The 19,936-nt window shown below is 39.3% G+C and overlaps 1 protein-coding gene across 4 annotated transcripts in view; it reads left to right on the top strand.

The window, feature by feature from the left end:
* Window positions 1-19,936, top strand: part of ARHGAP28 (Rho GTPase activating protein 28) — a 77,843-nt gene that overhangs the window by 39,751 nt on the left and 18,156 nt on the right. For all 4 annotated transcript variants that reach the window (XM_068671585.1, XM_068671583.1, XM_068671587.1 and 1 more), the window contains 6 exons: window positions 1,825-2,027; window positions 7,013-7,230; window positions 12,788-12,875; window positions 14,887-15,044; window positions 18,801-18,966; window positions 19,081-19,172. In XM_068671585.1, coding sequence (XP_068527686.1) covers window positions 1,825-2,027; window positions 7,013-7,230; window positions 12,788-12,875; window positions 14,887-15,044; window positions 18,801-18,966; window positions 19,081-19,172 — 925 coding nt within the window. The remainder of the gene's footprint in view (window positions 1-1,824; window positions 2,028-7,012; window positions 7,231-12,787; window positions 12,876-14,886; window positions 15,045-18,800; window positions 18,967-19,080; window positions 19,173-19,936) is intronic.

Raw genomic sequence — 19,936 nt, forward strand, 5'->3', positions numbered from 1 at the left:
TGTCGCAAATTCTTCTTGCATTTGGTGACTGGGGCTTGTCCTAATTAAAACAACAAGAGTTTCAGTAATGTGTTTAAAAACAGGCAGTCATTTGCTGTTTGTGAGGAGAAAGAAAAAAAAAAAAAAAAGAAAGAAAAGAAGCACTGAAGACAGCACCTCTTTTTCTGGGGGATATTTGTCTCCGTATCACAACACCACATTTTCTTCTGCTGAAGTATTGCCACTCGTCTGAAAGCTTTGCCTGTCTGCAGCCAGCTAGCAGCACGTGGGCAGGTTTGGCAACCGAATTGTCTGCATCGCACCCCCCTGTGTTTGGAAAGAGGCAAGGGCCTGAGCTTTGCTTTCATCAAGTACTGATAACATCAGAGAAGACAGATTTGTTGTGCTCCATTGTATCCACCACAGCTTCCCAACCTTGGGCTCGGACCTAAGGCATAGAGAATTGCCTGGGACCACCCAGATGATGGGAGGAGGCTCCAGGAGCCTCAGAGAAGCAGGCAGCCCTTCGCTGAGTGGGGGGATGCAGCAGCAACATTGCAAACATGGAAAAGCCTGTCCAGTTGGCTTCATTAAATAACACAATGTTTGTACATCCATTATGAAACTTTGGACAAGAGGGGAAACACTGAAAAGGAAGTGTCTTTTTTTTTTTTTAATGGAGTAAAAGTGATGTCTGTGGTTTTAAACAAAAGGCTGTTGGCAGGATGATGCCGTAAAGGAAAGGAAGAGAAAGGGAAACAGTATTTGAATTAATTCAGATAAGGGAAGGCCAGAAGAGCTTATGACATAATTTTCCATTAATTTCTGTAGTCTAGCTCTCTGCCATAATTATGTTACCTTCTGGCTCCTTTGTACAAATATTGGTTGCTATTACTGTTTACTGTAATTACTGTAATCACGCTTACAAAAGCTGCTTATAGTATTGCCGTTTTAATAGTGTGAAAGAACTAAGTTAGACAAAACTCTTGTGGTGGGTATTTCATAAAATTTTCTATGAAGTTGTGTAACTATCTTCAGCTGTAAGAATTTGCAAGAAGAAAAGACAAAAACAAAGGAACAAGGATCTAACTTCTTGGTTTACCAAAAATCCTAAAATAATTTAAAGAAAGAAATCCTTGTTTTGAATCATAACTTGAAATTTGATTTTTAGTGAATCAATTTTCTTTAAAGCTGTGATCGAAACCTTACAATTGGCCTGAAACATACTGTTTTATTTCAAAAACAAATTTTGTTAAGAATTAATTTATTTTAATTTCATATAAGAAAATAATGGGTTATTTTAATTAGGACTTTCAAACAAAAATTGTAATTATTCTTCTGAATTAAAGTATTTCATGCTCTGGCTGTTTTTTTTCTTCATAATATGCACAGTTACTGGAGTCAAGATAAGTTTGTACAGTATTTCAGTGTTCCCAAGTCTAACTACTTTTCCCCAAAGAAGTGTTCACTGAAGAATTACAGCAAGTAAGCAAAACAGGAAGGGAAAGAAAGAAAAACTGAACCACAAGGTTAAAGTATTTTCTCATTGCTTCATTAGATGTGTAGCAGTGTTAGGAAAAGAAATTGAATATCCTGAGTTTCCCTCTAGGGTGTAACCCACTAAAAGTCATTAAAGAGATAAATTGTTAGATGCAAAACAAATTTCAAGTCATAACTGTGATGAGCAACAGATATCATGAAGACCACCAGAACTGTACATATTGCCTCCAACATCTTGTTCCCTGCTTTCTTGGTACAACCATATTTGAAGCCCTAGTTGCACGTCTTATCTACATGCTAGAAAAAAAAGGAGTATATTTATTTTTCATCAATCTCTCTTTTCAGAAAATCTCTTCCTCGCTGCCGAAGAATTAACAGGATGCTTTCCAACGAGTCCACACCTCCTCCCGCGTTCAGTCGCTCCAATTCTCAGGCCTCCATGGACAGCACCTCCATGGAGGACTTCTGGTGTGAAGTGGAGAGCATCAAGGAGAGCAGTGAAGATGGACCTGAAGAAGCAACGCTCTTGGAGTTCAAACCTGCTGACGGTAAGCACATGAACACCACTTCTTCCTCACACCTTGGCTTTGCCTTGTCTGATTAGTGATGCCCTGATTTCCTTCCCACCCAGTATGAGCAAGGTTAAAATAAAGACTAGTTTGAGCCAGAAAAAAGAGGCAATAAATGAAAACTTTATCTCCATCATTAAATAATCTAAACGCAAGGCTAAAAAGGGAGCAAAAAGTTCATTTAGTATATTGGAATTTTCCAGTTTCTGGCTTTTGGTAGGATAGAAAGCAGAAGTTATGAAAGTCTTGAAGCAATTTTTAGTTAGATATCATTTGGTGCTATCAGAAATTTGATAACTGCCTGTTTCTCTGAGATTGCCCAATTTAGATGTAATTCAAGGAGAGATTAGAGATGAGTTTGAATACACAGATGCCTACATTGTTCAGCCTCTTCACTCATTAAAATTCATTGATCACTTATACAAATTATGCTGAAGGTATTATTACTTCATTCTGTTCCCTTAACATTTTCACTTCTCCTTTTTCATAATGTATTTGGAATAACACATAATATTTTACATTAACTTTTGTTATGCAGCTATGTGTTAGATGATTTGATAACATCTGGAACAGCAGTCCTCAATTTTTTTCCAGTTACAACCCCACTTACAAATGCATTATATTGTGCAACACAAAATACCAGCTCCTACTATAGGGTGAAACTGGATTTCTTCTGGGGTCATGACCCACAGATTGCTACAGCCCTTTTGTGGTCATGGCCACGAGCCTGGGAATAACTGATCTAAGGATAGATTTTGAAAGAATAGTGTATTCTTTCCATGCAATTAGTAACATGAGTGACGGTGTATTTTCTTACCTTTACATGCAATAGGATGTCATTCATTCTGCTACCAGGAAAAAGGTTGAAAAGAGGGAAAGGGTGCTACTTTACTCAGCAACTAAATGTGTAATCATTCATGATAAACACCCTACACAGAGGTATCTAGCTGCAACTATATATTGTTCCCATGGGGAATACCTCCAACTCACTAGTTCCAGGTAGAGCTCTCTTGGGAGCGAAAGTAGAAGACCTCTGTTTACCAGAAGTTGCAGTCTGCTATGAGGGCCATGATCTCTCAGCTTAAATCTAAACTGCACTTCTTTGTGTTGGTCTGTGGTCTCATAAAAAGATAGATCAAGGTGTAACATTGAAACTTTATGGTTATTGTTATGATAACTCAGAAAAGCAATCTGCCTCAATCAGTTTGACCTTGTTGGGGAAATGTGCCCTTGAGGCTAGGAAGGCTAACAGTCCTCTTGGGTACACACGGCAAAAGTATTGCCAGCAGATCAAGAGAGGTGATCCTTCTGCTCTACTCAGTGCTGGTGAGGCCACACCTGGAGTGCTGGGCTGGCCAGCACAAGAGAGACCTAGACATACTGGAAAGAGTCAAATGGAGGGTTACAAAGATGATGTAGGGACTGGAGCACCTCTCCTATGAGGAGAGGCTGATAGAGCTGGGACTGTTCAGCCTGGAGAAGAAGAGGCTCAGGAGGGGTTCTTGCCAACATGCCTAAATACCTGAAGGGAAGGTGCAAAGAAGATGGAGCCAAGCTCTTTTCAGCAGTGCCCAGTACAGAAGGCAGTGGCCACAGACTGGAGCACAGGAGTTTCCCTCTGAGCACCAGGCAGCACTGCTGTGCTGTGCATGTGGACAAGCACTGGCACAGACTGCCCAGAGAGGTTATGACGTCTCCTCCTTGGAGATCTTCACAAGTTGCCTGGGCATGGTCCTGGACACCTTGATGAGGAGGTGGTTGAAGCAGGTGATCTGCAGAGGTTCCCTTCCCACTTCAGCCATTCTGTGAAAACTCCTGTCTAATCATGCTCTATAGCTTGGAAACCCCAGAAAGCTGAGATTGTGAACCTCATGGTGACTGACTCCTTTATGCAACCGTCAGCATGAACTGACTGTGACTTGTCCCCAGTGTTAGGGGAAGGTCACATATCTGTGAACTACCAGTCCAGTTAAATTAGCAGGACAAGGCAATACAGGCACCCATTTTCCCAGTTCTCACAAGCTTCTCTGTTGGTCTCATCACTGCTGAACTAACTCTTCACAACCGTGCAAATTGTGCTACAGTCCCGTGTTATGCTTTGTCTGATTATGCCTCATTAAATTATATTGATTTTTTCCTCTCTGTCATAAATTAAAAATGAGACCACATAGTAAACTACAATACATCTCCACACTTCATTTACCTTCATTCTGTTGTTTTAAACACATATATATTACATACACCCACACACAACAAGGGAGTGCTTGTACTACTTATTAACTTCAGTAAAATATTCAGTCTGAGATTATAAATCTTGGAAATAATCATGAGTTCTATTAAACTACTAGTAGAATAATACTCCTTCCCAAGGATCAAAACACTGGAAATCAATTTGGAAGTCCCGAGGATAAAATTAAAACAAATACTCGTCACCCTGTTGAGATTTCTTTGAGAGGAAGAGGTGCAGAATCCTTAGGAAGGAACCAACAGTGTGACAGCAACCAGGTACGAATGATATTGTCAAAGCCATAGTGCTGCTTTTTGCCAGACAACATGTACAATGGGAAAATATCAGAGCACTTATTCTATAGACATGTGTAACTAAGGGCAAGAAAAGTAGAATAACATAATAAATGACACAAGGGATGAGAATGCAGGGGAAAAGGAAGTCATGGAGTGATGTGCAGAACTGATTTTAACACTTAGTGTTGCAAAGCTGAGATGGTGTGAGTCATTTGGGCTTACATCTGAAATTCAAACAAAGTCACGCCTCTTTCCTAGCAGTCTCTAAGTGAAGAAAAAAAAAAAAAAAAAAAAAAAAGACAGAGAGAGGGAACTACCAGGCAGAGGGAACCCTCTCTATTATCTGTTTATCTTCTGATGGAACAGACCCAACCAGTGTCAGGACCATGCTGTATTTTTACAGCTACCACTGTAAAAATAACGTTTTGTAAAATGATGTGATTTTATTAGTCCTTATTTAAATCTATTTTCATATAATTTTGAGGATTTCTGATGCAGGAATTCCTTCCCTGTAATAGTTTTACTCCTTTGGTTGTTTTTGTTATTTCTTAGCCTATTGTTTGTGAGCAGTTGGAAAAGGAAATGGGAAAAAGCCAGAGAAAACAAGTCATAGGGGTGGCTGGTAAGCAGGCAGAATTACATGTCTGGTTTACTATTTTTCATAGCATCATGAAAGCCAAGTTTGATTAAAAACTAAATTCTTGGAAAGAATATGTCAGAATAAAAGCCAAAATGAATATAATTAAGAACATGGAACATGAATGAATGTGGCTAGAACAGCAGCATACAGAAATGAAAAGAAGGCTTGTTAGAAAGACTGAGGATGGCAGAAGTACTATGGTTTGAAAACTGACAGAGGAGGAAAAGGAACAGCCAGTCATCCTGTCTGTAAATATGGAAAGGATCTGAATGGAGACAAGCAGTCATACCTCAGTGTAACACAGAGCTGGGTTTTTAGAAGCAGAAATTTTTTTAGAGCTTTGCAAAGAGACAAGGCAATTAACAATGAAGTCAGTGATGGCACATGTGTAAGTTGCTTTCCCTTGCCCCTGCTGACCAGACCTGTAATTTTCCTTTGTATATCTAACTGCCAAAGTTCTGTAAACTGGTGTCCATCAATCTGTCTGCAATCTGATGATGTCAAGAAGTAATAGAGAAAGAGTGGGAATACCAGCCTGCCGTTAAGACCAGTTCTGTGAGAGGAACAATGGGCGTATTGACTAGTTGTTTTACAGAACAGTCTGCAAATTAGTCCATTTGCTCTTTGATGTGTTTATTTGTAATACCTTTCTTTCAGTCAAAGCTGGAATACAATTACTGTTTTGATTGCCTTGTCTCAAACAGCATATTGCTGAACTAGGATTGTTCACAAGCAGAATAAAAATGAAGGCGCTTAAAATCTCCTGTGTGAAAAGAGATTTAAAAAGACGATTGTTTACTTTAGAAAGCAGATAAATAAAATGTCAATGGCAGAAAAATTTGAAATTACAAAATGAGTCAGAAAAGGTAGATTGGAAGTTTCTCCCTGTCCTACAGTGACAGGAAATATTCATTCAACATTACAGCAAACCAAAACCCAAGGAAAGCAAGCAATGTTTCACAGAGTGCATAATCTCACTGTGGAACCAGTTGGGAAGCAGGAATTGAACAGGACTCAATAAGCTGTTAGTCACTGATCTGGGTATCAAGAAACCCTGGGGTGTAGAGTGCTAGCCAGCATTTAACTATTAGAAATTGGATGATATCTAGCATGCAAAGTTAGCTATTACTGCACCTTCCACCCCTGCCTGCCCTCTTTGATGTCTACCCCTACTTCCTCATTAGCGGGTGGCTCTGGCTCTTAATCATCTTGTCCAAAACAAGCTATTAGACTATGTGGACATTGAGCTTTTCTCAATGTGTCCTTTCATAAAGTGTGGTTACTAGCTAGCTGGCTGATGGTTTTTATGCATCTTAAATCTTCTCATCCTTCATTTGGAAAAAAATCATTATATTGTATCACTACTTCAGTATTCTTGCTTATTTGAAATGGAATGGCAACTTAATTTCCACCTGCCAAATGGTTTCATCTATTATAATGTGGTTTAAGTGATAACTGAGGGGTTTTATGCTCTTGAATGAAGGGTTAGCTTTTAGCAATCTTTCTATGTCAGGCTAGGTACTCTGCTGCCTTCTTCACACGAAAGCATTAATTCACAGTTTACAAATACCTCCTCCACTCTTCTCCTAAGTGTCTCCTATGCAGAGACTGACAAAATGAAAGCTGGCAGTATGTTGACAAAAATTAAATTAGATTGCACTTGTGGCCTAAGAACACTTGGACATGGAATATCCCCAATGCATAGGCTAATGCAGTGATCCTCTGTGCCACCTCCATTCCTTCCTGCCCTCCTCTCCCTCCACATCAAGCCTAGCCCATAACTTGCTTTCTTCCTCCACAGAAGGGGAGCTGGAGGCCGAGTGGCTGCAGGATGTAGGTTTATCTACACTGATCTCAGGAGCTGAAGAGGAAGATGGCCAAGCCCTGCTGTCTACTCTGACCCGAACACAAGCTGCTGCTGTACAGAAGAGGTACAACACCTACACACAGACCCTGAGGAAGAAGAACAAGCACACAGTCCGTGATGTGCGAGACATCTTTGGCACCAATGACTCTTCTGTAAGTAGCTGATGCATCCATGGGAATGCTTATGAGCTTAATTTTTACGTATTTTGTAAGTAGCTCATGAAGGCTTCTACCAGACAGGAATCCTTTTCTGCTAACGATGTACAGCCAGCCAGTAGCAGTTCCTCACACTAAGTCCAGGCCTTTAATGCTGTATTTGCTAAATTTTGAGAGGAAGGGAAGATACAATAGATGGTGCAGTTTTGTCAATAACCTGTAACATAATGTTGTATCTGTTGCCAGTCTTTCTCCTGCAATCTCCTATCAAGACTAACATTTATTCCCTTATTTTTTGGAAATTGGTGAGTTACTCTTGGCAGATATTCAAATTTTTGCTGGCTTCTGGGGACGCTTGCTATTTACTCAGCAGTCTCAGCAGTGAAGTAAAGCTTCTCTAATGAAACAACTGGGGTTCAAATATGCATAAGCAATTAAACACCTGCCAGCACGATTGCAACTGGTACACTAGCAGTTACATTTCACTTACATAGCAAACAAAAATCTATTAACAGTCCATTTGTTTCATGGCTTCAGAAACGAGCACTTCCCCTAGTGGCTTCATCCACTTTTCCCTGAGGATGGCTCTAAAAGCACCAGTTCTCCTCACTTCACATTTTGATTTTGGTGAATGCAGTCAACTGTCTGAATTTAGTTCAAAGCAAAATGCATGATTTTAGATGTGTGACTCTTGATATCTTAAACAGGAATGACCAATAAGCTCACATGTTCACCTTTAAGAATTAAAGTTTTTATCATTATAAAACTCTAGGAAACACCTTCTGTGTGAAACTGTTTTATGTTTTTCTATTTGTCCTACCTTCTACTCAAGGCTTGGCACCCTAAATTAATTCAAAAATTAAATAAAATAAATAGCAGCTGCATAATTATATTAAGATTACAAAAATATAATGGTTGGGGAAATTCTTTTTTTGTCTCCAATTTAAGTACCTGGGTTCTTTAGAACCTCTTGCATATATCCCATAAATATTTCCAGAAGCACCCAGTAGTTTCCTGTGGGCAGACTTTCTTGCATGAGAAATCCTTAGGCATGTTTGCATGAACTTTAAAAAGCTGATGACACTTCTTATTAGATTGGCACATTTCTCCTGTTTCAAGTGTCTGGAAACCTAAATGCATTTATAATTTTTAATAATGCTAGCAAAGCTAACACTTTCTAATAAATTTAAATCAGGCAAATAAACGTTGTGTCCATTCTCTCAGAGAGACACGCTATTGATGTTTTTTTGACCTGCTTATTTTTCTCCACTGTTTTTCACTTGCTAAAGGAATCAGAAACTTCTAATCCATTGTCCTTCAAATCATTGTTTTACCTCCTCAGAAATTCAGCTCACTTACTTGTTTCGCACTTTGAGAACGTGAAAGATAAGGCAGAAGAAGTAATTAAGACTTGTAATTCTTCTTCCCACAGAAATATGCAGTTCTGCAAGGTACTTGCCTAAATGTTAAACACAGATGCACAAACACAGCTGCAGAACCCACCAACACCTCTCTCCAACAGACTACAAAGCAGATTGTATTTCTAACAGCCTGTAAGGTTCCCAACAGCCTTGGACACTTCAATTAACCATTGCTCCTATCTCTGCTGCTTACTATGGGATTTAGAAAGCTCATCCTAGTTATCAGCTCCTCGGGGATGGACAGGTGCATTTTCAGAATGCAGCAGACCCACATTTTAGGGGATACTTGTGTCCCAAGCTGAGGTTGATTCTGAGCAGCCCTGCATGAGGCATTCCCAGCTGAACAAGTCCGTCATGCTCTGCTGAGTCTTTGGGCATGCCATTATAACCACTGGTGAACCCTTATAATGAATCGGTTTGGGAAAGTGATCTGGATTTAAAAGAGCCCAGCCCAAAGAGGAAGAGCAGTAGGGGACAGGGAGGGCAAATCTTTTCAGCACAGCTGCTACAGAGAGACTGGTAAAAAGATGGCTTAAAGTGACATGCAGGAGGTTCTTTACTCTCCGGTCCTGCTTTTTTGTTTGTTTGTTTGTTTTGGTGGTGGGAGATAGCAAAGGGGGTAGAAGAAAATGTGTTGCAAATAGCAAAACAGCTCTAATTGCTTCACATAACTCTATAATCCTTCCCATTAGTAGGATGGATTTACACTTTTCTTCCCAACAACCTAAGCATTACAGGAGCCCAGAGGGATGGGGTCACAGGATGGATTACTCTCTTCTGTGGCTAATGATGAGAGAAGAGGTGATTAGCTCACTGGAGTAACCTGAGATGAGATTTACAGGATGACTGAAGCTGCATAAACAGTTGTCATCCAGAGGGTGAGAGAGAGAGGGAAAAAAAACAGGGGGAAAAGGGAGAAGGGGAGTGGAGTTGAAGAGTTTTGCCCTCATTTCTTTTCTCTGTTCTGAAAAAGTCTGTCTGGTGGGCTTTTTGCCTGGTGGCCAGCCTCTATATAGGTAGGTCAACACAGAGCAAAGGGGGCCCGGGCAAGAGTGTTCCCTCAGCAGTCCAAGTGGACTGAAATGAAAGCCACAATTCCTTACTTTTTATTCTGCTGGAAAGGTGCAGTGATTGCTGAGGGTAAAATCCATCATCTGTGGTACCTTGCCCCCTACAAGAGTACCTCAGTGGAGCACCTTGCCCCAGCTGAAGTGCTTCTGCTCAATTTCAGGCAGTCTTGCACTCAACAGGCTCGACTGACAGCCACAGTACAAGGATTTAAATTGGATGGTTTATTAATCACAGTGGCCTGATTTTTCTTATTGCTGGTACCCTGCTGTTTCCATCAGAAACTATCAGCTCTGCTAGTGCTCAAAGCCTAGAAAAATCAGCAGCGGAATACAAATGGGGAAAAAAAAATAAATTGATTTTATTATTAGAGGGAGGAAGTGAAGCAACATGCTCATTAACAGCCCATCCCTGTATGTTGTGATCAACTAAAACTCCTCAAGAGTTCTCAGAGCATTATACTTCAGCAATGCACAAGAAAATCTTATCTTAATTAAAGAAGAATCACTAACTAACCCAGAGCTATTTGCATGAGAAGACAATCATGATGACAGCACTTGGAAATATGAATTAAACCAAAAGATTGGCAAGTTGTACCCTGACTAGAGCTATAAGACTACCTCTTTTGCGTTCCTTTTCCTTAGCTAGAGGGCTGACAACAGAATTTGGTTGCTTTGGTGCTCCAATTAATTGTTTTTACATCTTCTACAATGAGGGTAACCACTAAAGAACTATCTATCTCATCTCCATCTTCTTCTTGCTGTTCTAGTTTCCTCTTCCCATTGGAAATTCCTGTGTACATTATGCTAGTAAACACTGGGCTCATTTTTAGTATCCAATCATAAGAATTGTCTAATGAATCACTTTCAGTTAGAAATCAGGATATATGAAGTCTTGCCTTGACAGGAACCCCAGTCAAATGAATAAATCTGTCCCAATTTAATTAAGAACACAATTTGACTGTTGGCCTTTCGCATTCATTAAGATATGAGTTTCAAAGCATTTTAATCTTCATTTTTACTAAAGAAACAACGTGGAACTTCAAAATTAATGCAATATAAAGGTTTTACTCCCATACTCCCAGCCTACCTTCTCTTTGCAAAAAAAAAAAAAAAAACTCCTGTTGATTTCATCTAGAAGAGAGTTCCACAAAAGGCACAAAGGTTTTTCTTATACATGTAGTTCCCCCGTGAAGGCTGAAAAATGAAAGTAAGAATGTGATGCTTTTAGTTACCCTGATATTGTACATGGCTCATGACATCCATCTGCCACAATCTCAAGCAGCCTGCAGGCTCTTGCAAGCACTGCTGGGTGGGAAACAGAGCTGTGCTCTCAGTTCCCCTCTTCCAGCTCCCCTGTGCTTAGCAGAAGCTGCTTGCTTCAGCATCTTCATTATTGATTTCACCTGGATATCAAGGCTGCAAGGATTTTTTCCTTAATAAACTTGACTCACTGTAAATCTATTCTGAATACCGTTTGTAGGGTCAGACATTCTGCACAGTGAAAGTGAGCCAGTTGCTAATCATAGAACCATAGAACATTTACCATTAATTCCTCTATCTGGATCTCAAGCAGATTTTAAGCAATGTTTGATTTTCCAAAATTGCAGATGCAAGTTTAACCAACCCTTCCATTTCCATACTCCCACCTGAAATGCTCTTACTTTTTTATGTCTTAAAAATGTTCGTAAAGATGTTATGGGATTTTGTGCTAACAGCGTCCTACAGTTCTCCATTAAAATAAATAAATAAATAAATAAAAATAAAAGTCAGTGGTTTGTACAGTCTGCTGGCAAAGGAAGTCCATGTGACTCAAATCCTGTTTGCTGTCAAGTTTGTAGCCCATTAAATGGACTCTCTCAGGAGAGATCTTATTCATGTTACATTTGACTTCATTACCCAAATAGCTCAGAGGATAAAACTGAATAAAACAACTGCAGTGTTATTTCAGGTTTTCAATTGGAAGAGCTGCCTGCCTCTTAAACATCTGACACATTTTTATCAGGGGAAGACAACAAATACTGCCCTGAGGCATCACTGCTTGTTGATAAACTGCCAATTTAACAATTCAGAGAGCAATTTGAAGAGCTGTTGCTGGAGGCTCATTGGGGCTCTCAGCTGCATGTTCAGCAAGCTGAGGGCTGCTCCTTAAGGCTCAGGGGGGTGAGGCAGCAGATTGGTGGGCTCCAAGCAGGATAATAAAGGACAGCCAAAAAGAATACAAGGCTGGCTGAGGGCATTGTAGTCATTTTCACTGAGTACAATTCAGAGCATTTTTAAATTACAGCCTTTTTTCATCCCCAAATGTGCAGGTGAGCTGCAATACCATCCACACACACACACATGCACACTCAGATTAGTTTTTATCAGTCCCCAAATTGCTGAGCATAAGGGCAAAACCCAGCAGCCAGAGAGAGGTGATTCTGCCTGGAAGTCATCCACTACGCTCAGAGCCCTTTCCCCCACTTTCACACAGCACGGAATGATTTATGGAGCAGAAAGAAATGAAGTTGATTATAAAAAAGGATCATTTTTTTTTCCCAAAAACTGCATTTTCAGTTCTCTGCTAAAGTGTTAGTATATAGCCTATTGGAGGACATCCATCAATTAACAATTCGCAAGTGCCCAAATATCCTGAAAGGTAGTGAATAGCCTGGTGTCTGCCAGGTGCTTGGGATGTTCAGCGTGTGTCAGAGAGTCCCCAGAAAGATTTGTGACCAAAGTGATTAAAAGCAGGATGGATTACAATTTGACAAGGACCTTTCGCTTAGTACAATTATGTACAGCAATTTATTTAGCTAATTTCAGTCATTATACAGGGCAGGACTCATTAGCTACAGTGAGCTGCAATATCACTGACCTCAACATGATCCAAATCTGTGCAGCCTGGGGAAGATTAATTCTCAAGCTCAGCTATGAAAAATGTACTCTGGCAAATCACAACAGGTTGTTTAAACTTGGCAAAGGGTGTAAGCTGAGAATGATTTGCTGTTGCTTAACTGTAGCAGTTTCTGTCCATAGAAGTTGACTTTCACTGCAGTCTGATCATTTTTCCTTGCCTATCAGCCCACATTTGAGACAGTTCCAGTGTCACCAGTTCCTTCTAATGGTATCCAGCTTCCTGGGCAGAAGCCAGTTTGGAAATCAGTTAGCTGTGAGTATGCCAACGTGTAACCAGTGTTCACTTCCTCCTAGAAAAATGGTAGACAGAAAGATCCTTTTGTGGTTCTGAGGTTAGTCCCCTCTTTTGTGTTGGGGCTGTGCTACATATATTTTCTTAATATCATTGTCAGCTTATTGTCATGTAGGACCCAAAGTTTCCCATTCAAGATTGTTTTTTTAAGGACACAGACTGATGTCTCTGAGGCATCGATGTCTAAAATGTACTGAATATTACAAGGCTTGGAATGTGAAAGTAACCTCCAAACGGTATGGAGCAGAAGTTGCCAAAAATATGTCTCTCAGCTGTATATTTTCTCGTGGCAAATCATAAAAAGAAAGATGCATATGTCCTCCATATTTCTTTTCCAGTACTGCAGAAATTGTAATGTTATAAATTTATTGTCTTTCTGGTTCTCCCCTATTATTCTGCTATACTAATGGTGTCAGTTTGGACACCCATTAAACATTTTGTCCTGGCAGTTATTGGCAGTGCTAATGAAAAAGATAGCTCTGCTCTACTCGGTGTCCAGATAGCTGTCAGTAGCCTTCCAGGGAATGTCCATCTTTTATTTTGAAAGCTCTTTCCATCACTACTGTTCAGGGCTTACCTAAAGGGTTATTAAGAAGTATTATTTTATTATTAATATATTAACTTTCACATATATGGAGTGTCTAAACTAGTCACTTAGATGCTTAACTTTGGATATAGTGCCACAGACATTTTCCTTGGTTGCAAAAGCTGTTCATTTCACTGTTCTACTGATACCTCTGCCCCTCAAGCAGTTGTATTAGAACAGATTTAGTAGCAAATGGCCAGGGCCACCACAGTGAGTCTGTGATACCAGATCTAAGGATGGAAAGAGAGATGGAAAGCATCTTAAAATTCTTTGGCCATTGGGTAACATCTGAGGCCAAAGTTCAGAAGCCAAGCTTACCTTTTTAATACCAGAATTTCAAAACAAATGTTGCTACAACATGTGTTGGAAAAAAAAAGTAATATCTGTAAATTAAATGATTCAAAAATCATGGGGCGTGCAAATGCTTATAAAATATATAATACTTTTTAATTCACCTTCTGATTTCCGTGGGTTTTGAATGTATTTGGGTCACATTAGTAAACTCATCTCTGCAGTCCTGGGGGCTGAAATTTTATATCACTTTCAATGGAAACTGTGATCTTGTTCCAATTGCATGAGTCTAGGAGCTGGACTTTAATGGAAAATGTAAAATTGTCCGGAAATGTGAGAGATCAGTCATGAAAGTTGGCAACACTGGAACTCATGTATATTCTCACACTTTGGACTCCATGACAATAGGGTATTTCTGTACTTGACTGTACTGATCTCAAAAATTTTCCTTTGATATCCACTAATTTCAGGAGGCAACCAAATTTCAGAGTTGTACAGTAAGTCATTTCTGTATCTGTCAGAAATTACAGTAAAAGTAGTGTTTTTGCAAACTAAGATTGTACATTGAGTCCTGTTTTGGTGCTACGCACCTAGACTAGCAACCATGAGAAATATGAGTGCATATGTGTGTGAGCATACAAAATGTATGCGCAATGCATATAAAATTTATGCACAATGTCTTTTGATTGTAAATAAGTCAAGAGTGACGTGAAAATGTGTCAACATTTTTCTATCTGATACTTTTTTTTTTTCTCAATTGCTCATCACACAAGTGCCAACACTGTTTGCTAGCCTGGATAGACAAGGACAGAGTACAAAAACTTCATAATTTGTGATAAACAGGAAGTTCCAACTTGACTATCTTTCTCACGAAAAGCAACAAGTTAAATAATCTAAAATGAAAATAAGGATTTTATTTCTAAGGGGTTATTTCCTCCAGTCAAAACAGGAACATGCTGTGTTTTACATTGAAATTCCTCTTTGAAGCACTTCCTTTATTACTTTCTCAAGATTTTTGTCATCTTGGTTCAATTTGTTAATGTCCTGAATGCAAGCATACATTTGGTGTTCATATGCTGTATCCCTTATTTTCAGCTAATAGCTGTCTAGACTGTGGACTAGATAAAGGCAGCCCATCCATAACAGAAGAGCTCTCCTATGAGGTCTCTTTCTCAGAATCCATTACAGTCCTTCCAAAAACCCAAGAGTGGACGAAAAACCAGAGGTTCAGAAAGGAAGACTCTGCTTTGCCTGTAAGTTTGTTCTCTATATATTTCCTCAATGTTTGTGGCTGTTGTTTTATTTTTGTTTTGGTTTAGTTTTGTGTATTACCTTTTTTACCCATTAATTTCCTGCTTTATATGCCCAACACATTGGAGGCTGTTAAGGTGCATTAGCTGTTCTTTGCTATGTGTTCTTCATGGCGAATCCTCATGAGTTCTTTATGCATCCTGCCATGCTTGCCTACAGTTTATGACCGATTCCCAGAGAGGTACCAAAGATAAACTGGATATTCAAGCCTGATTTTCAGATGTACCCATCACAAATGAATATATGTAACTCAATCCACGAATATTATATTACCTGCACATTTTTCACATTGAAATGAAGTTGTTACTGGCACTAATACCAGCAATCATTTTCATTATTGGTCTGCTTTCCTACTTTATTCCCCCACAGATTATCTGCCTTTGTTAATGCATAGATTTAAAATTGCTCCACAGATGAAGGAGGGGAAAGCAAGCCTTAGTCCTGCAGCAGTGCTGATTGCCTCCAATCAGTATTCTATGCAATTACACTATGGGAGACACTGCACGAATGGCTAAAGGAAAGTTAACCATATCGTATCATCCAACAAGACCTACAGTGAGCAGTCATGCCATTTTCTGGAATTATTCCTTGTATTCAGTAGATAGCTTTCTATTTCCATCAGCCTTCACAGCTTCCATTACTAACAGCTGGAACATTAGGCTCATGCTCCAGATATCACCTCTTTACTGAGATGTCTGAAATAGCTGTAAATTATTTGGAAGCATTTCCTGAATGTTATGGCACCTGAGGTCCTGAACTAATCCAAAATTGTTGCTATCCACACAGACATAGAATTGTCTGAGAATTATCCATTTGTCTATCTCAGGCACCAACAAGGAAGCAGAACTTTAGATGCAGAATTAAGCTTCCTTGTTGAAAAGAGGGATAAGATACCAAATTGATTGCAACTGTTATGAAATCCCTGTGTTTTGTTTTTTTGTTTGGTTGGTTTGTTTTGTTTTTGTTTTTCTGTGGTATGGTTAACTTGGCATCCTGTGGAGAATAAGGTTATCTCTGCATTCGTCATGACTCTCACAAACCAAGAGTTCCTCCTTGCTCCTTGTAATAGCAAACCTCAGACCCCAGCCTTTGCTACTACACACACACACACAAATTGTTCTCTGCAAGCACTCTGACACTAACTTTCCAGTTGATAGATCAGGGAAACTGGTGACAAACAGGGAAGAGAATGTACCACTTTGATTATTTTGGACCCATGGATGCATAATTGATTAGTTTTAGAAAAGGCTAGTTTTGTACTTGAGGTGAACTATCCTGCATGCATGACAGCTTTCTGTGTGCTTGGAAGTTTACACAAGAAATATTTCAGGTCATCGGAGACAGAGATACTCTAACTGTAATTGTAATCATAATTGTAGCTGTTGGTGTTGGCATTTTTCTTAGTTCATGTGTTGCCACTCATGGTATTTGTTTTTTCCCATAATGGCACAGACTGTAATGGGACCCAGCAAAAAATCACCTCTTGGTCTGTTATGCAGATCAGTCACCCATGCTCTTAAGGACTGTCCCAACATCCTCAAGGTGGGCCAAAAAGGACAAAAAAAAAAAAGGAAAAAAGTTCACACATCATACTTTTTCTGGTAGCTTTCTTGCATGCTGGTATAATCAGCATCATGGATGGCATATACTGAGCTAAATGTAGAGAAATTGTGTCATAAAATACCATGTCCTCTGCAGCTTCCAGAGGAGCCAACTCAACATCACTTGCCCCATAGGGTTACATGCAATTTCCCCAACATGGAAACATAATTAATGTGACTTAGCCAAAGATTTCTCAAAATTAAAGTCCGTAAGCATTTCAGGCCTATCTAAGTAAACCATATAGTAAATCATAGAGTAAACCATATATACAGAGAAAACATGTCAAACAATATCAGACATGATTCTTAGTCAAAGTACTAGTTCTTTAGTTTTCAGAATACCACAGCCATCTTTGATGCTACATAGCGTGACTTCACTGTTTGTAAGAAAAATCACTGGAAAATAATGACAGAAGACACGACAAAGAAGCATAGCCCCAAACCTCGTGTTAACATTGTATCACATTATTGTGACCCTAGAAGTCAACCAGCCAATATGAAAAATCATTGTAGCTACCCTTTGTAATCAGTTTTGGAGAGTTTGTCATTTTGTCTTGGTGTGCTTAGTACTTGCAAACAGACTATTTCATTCTCTGTTTTATTCTCCATCCCCTCAGGAAACATATATATACCGTGTAATTTTTTTCCCGAAGATGACTTACAGTGCTTTTGGACATTGTACATCAATGGGGCTGAAAAGAAATAGAAATTATTTTTGTTTATCTTCAGAAGGCCATGATCCATATAGATCTTGTTGTATTATTAAGTCTCCGCATAAGAGTAACAGTAGGGTTGCTGCATTTTGGGGAGTAAAGATTGTGGACTAAAATGCCCTAAACATCATGCAAATACATTACTTATTCTATTCCCTGTGCTCCCCAGTTATGGTTAACCCCTATTGAAAAGCTATGTGCAGTACAGTTCAGGAAGACTCAGCCTACATGATCTACATGTCCTTTCTCTTCTCCTACTTTTGAAATCTGGTGTAAATTTTTATTTATTTTTTTCCCTGTCTTTTTCTTAGCATGTTTGGCTGGGTTGGGTTAAATATATTGAGTTCAAATTTGTTTAAAATGGGAGGACTGGGAAGAAATCTCCAGAAGCAAAACACTCTAAAAAGATGGGTTTCCACACAATTCCCTGAAGGGAAGAGATTGTTTGCAACGGTGTTTATTTGTACCTCTGACTAACAATCTGAATTACAGTCTGAATTACAACTAAATTAAATATATATATATATAACACCAAAGTTACACAAAGCTTTGGAAAGCATGCTTTATACCATACTTTGGTATTATTTCTGGAAATTGTGTCAAAAGCTGTTGGGTATTTGTTCTTTCTGACATTTGTAGAAATTGTTATGGTATGATGCAATACTCCTGGCTCACGTCCATGACACTGCAGCTTCTAAAATATATAGACATCTTCACATGCCCAATATTACTAAGTATCATTTAGTTCAAGCCTACTTGAATAAATCATTTCTTAGCTGCTGGGAGTCATTTCTATGCCTAAATGCTTCTTGAGCAATAAAAAGTACCAGTAAAGAGTCAGGTTAGCATCAGGACTAGCTGATTTTACTGCTGGACTTTTTTCAGATCTTTACTCTGAATTCTCCTGTAAGACCTCATAAACGAGTAGTATTATGCAAAGCAGACAGGTACTCATCCCTCCCACCACCAATAGATACACAACTATATCCATGATGAAATGTGTCAGTTACTTTAACAACAATCAAAGACACTCTGGGGGAGGAAGAAGCAAAGCGAAGTGTAATATACTGCTAAAACTGGCGAAGTTTAGTTAACATGTAGCTCGTTCTTCCAGCCTAGAGTACTGGCAGAGCACTGAGGTTAACATCTCTGCTCCAGTGACACCAGTTGAACTGCAAGTGAACATGGTAAGCAAGAAGCTAAGTTCTGTTTCAGGTGGATGGAAGTTATATCAACATACCAGGCTAAGATATAGGGTTGCAGTTCAGCTCTTTGGTGTTACCCATCTACCCTGACTTCCTTTTAAATATAAGCATTTATTTCAAAATAAAAATTCACATGCTAATTCTAGTACAAATAAAGATGTAACCCATCTCTACTGTAGAAATTCATTGTTCGGAAAAGCCGGTTTGGACTGACAGAGGTTGGAGATCTCTCTCCTGAAGACATGAAGAAGATCCGCTACCTCTCCTTGATTGAGCTAACAGCCTTCTATGATGCCCTGGGAGTGGAGCTGAAGAGGAACCGTGCAGAGAGGGTGCGGGGACGAGGTACTGTTCCATGGCATCTGTGTGGCAGCCACTTGGGCACTGCTCAGCATTACTAAAAAGATATGTACAAGTCTGTGTTTGCTCTCTTTCATATTTATTCTTGTTATTTTCAAGAAAATGGTCTTTTTGGAGTCCCTCTCACAGTGCTGCTGGAGAATGATCAAAAGAAGGTTCCTGGAATAAAAGTTCCCCTCATCTTCCAAAAAGTGAGTATAATGTGACCGTCTAAGCCACTAAGATGGGCATTTCCATCATTTGCACTGACACCCAGAACACACATCAGATAAGAAGAGATGCAAGCTTTGCAGTTTTCAAGGTGTCTTCTACAGGTTTCTGTATGTATGTTGTGTTTTGAACACCTCATGACAAAGAGACAATAATTGCTTCTTTTGCATTTTTGCTATGGTGGGGACCTCTTTCCATTTTTCAGTTGTGTGGCACCATACAGTAAACCTTGCAAAACAAATGTCAGGCTTTCTGTTTCCCTTTCTCTTTAAATTAGAGAGGCAGGCAAAATTGTGTGTGTGTGTGCAGAAGTAGCACAAGTGACTTCTCTCAGAAGTTTTAATTTCATGTGAATTCAAACTGCAGGAATTACTTAGCTATTATTTCCAGAGTGGATGTGTTATCTTCTCCTTGAGGTTTTTATGACAAGATACATATCATTCATGTAAGTCTTTGGACAATACATTGACATCCAGCAGATGGCTTGGAGACAGGTACACAGACACAAGCACACATACATTTACACAGATTTACAAGAAGTTGACATTACAACAAATTTCAATGTAAATACTTAGGAAAGGGGAAGTGGCAAGGAATGTCAGGGGAAAGACTGACAGATCTTGAATATTTGCATGACTTTGCAAACAGCTTCATGGGTCCTTCCAACCTAGACAATTCTGTGATTCTGTGATTCTGTGTCCTCTGTCAAGTTACTATTGAAAATTAGAAGGATCCAACAGTGAGA

The sequence above is a fragment of the Anas acuta genome, chromosome 2 (genome assembly GCF_963932015.1).
Source record: "Anas acuta chromosome 2, bAnaAcu1.1, whole genome shotgun sequence".
Lineage (NCBI taxonomy): Eukaryota > Metazoa > Chordata > Aves > Anseriformes > Anatidae > Anas > Anas acuta.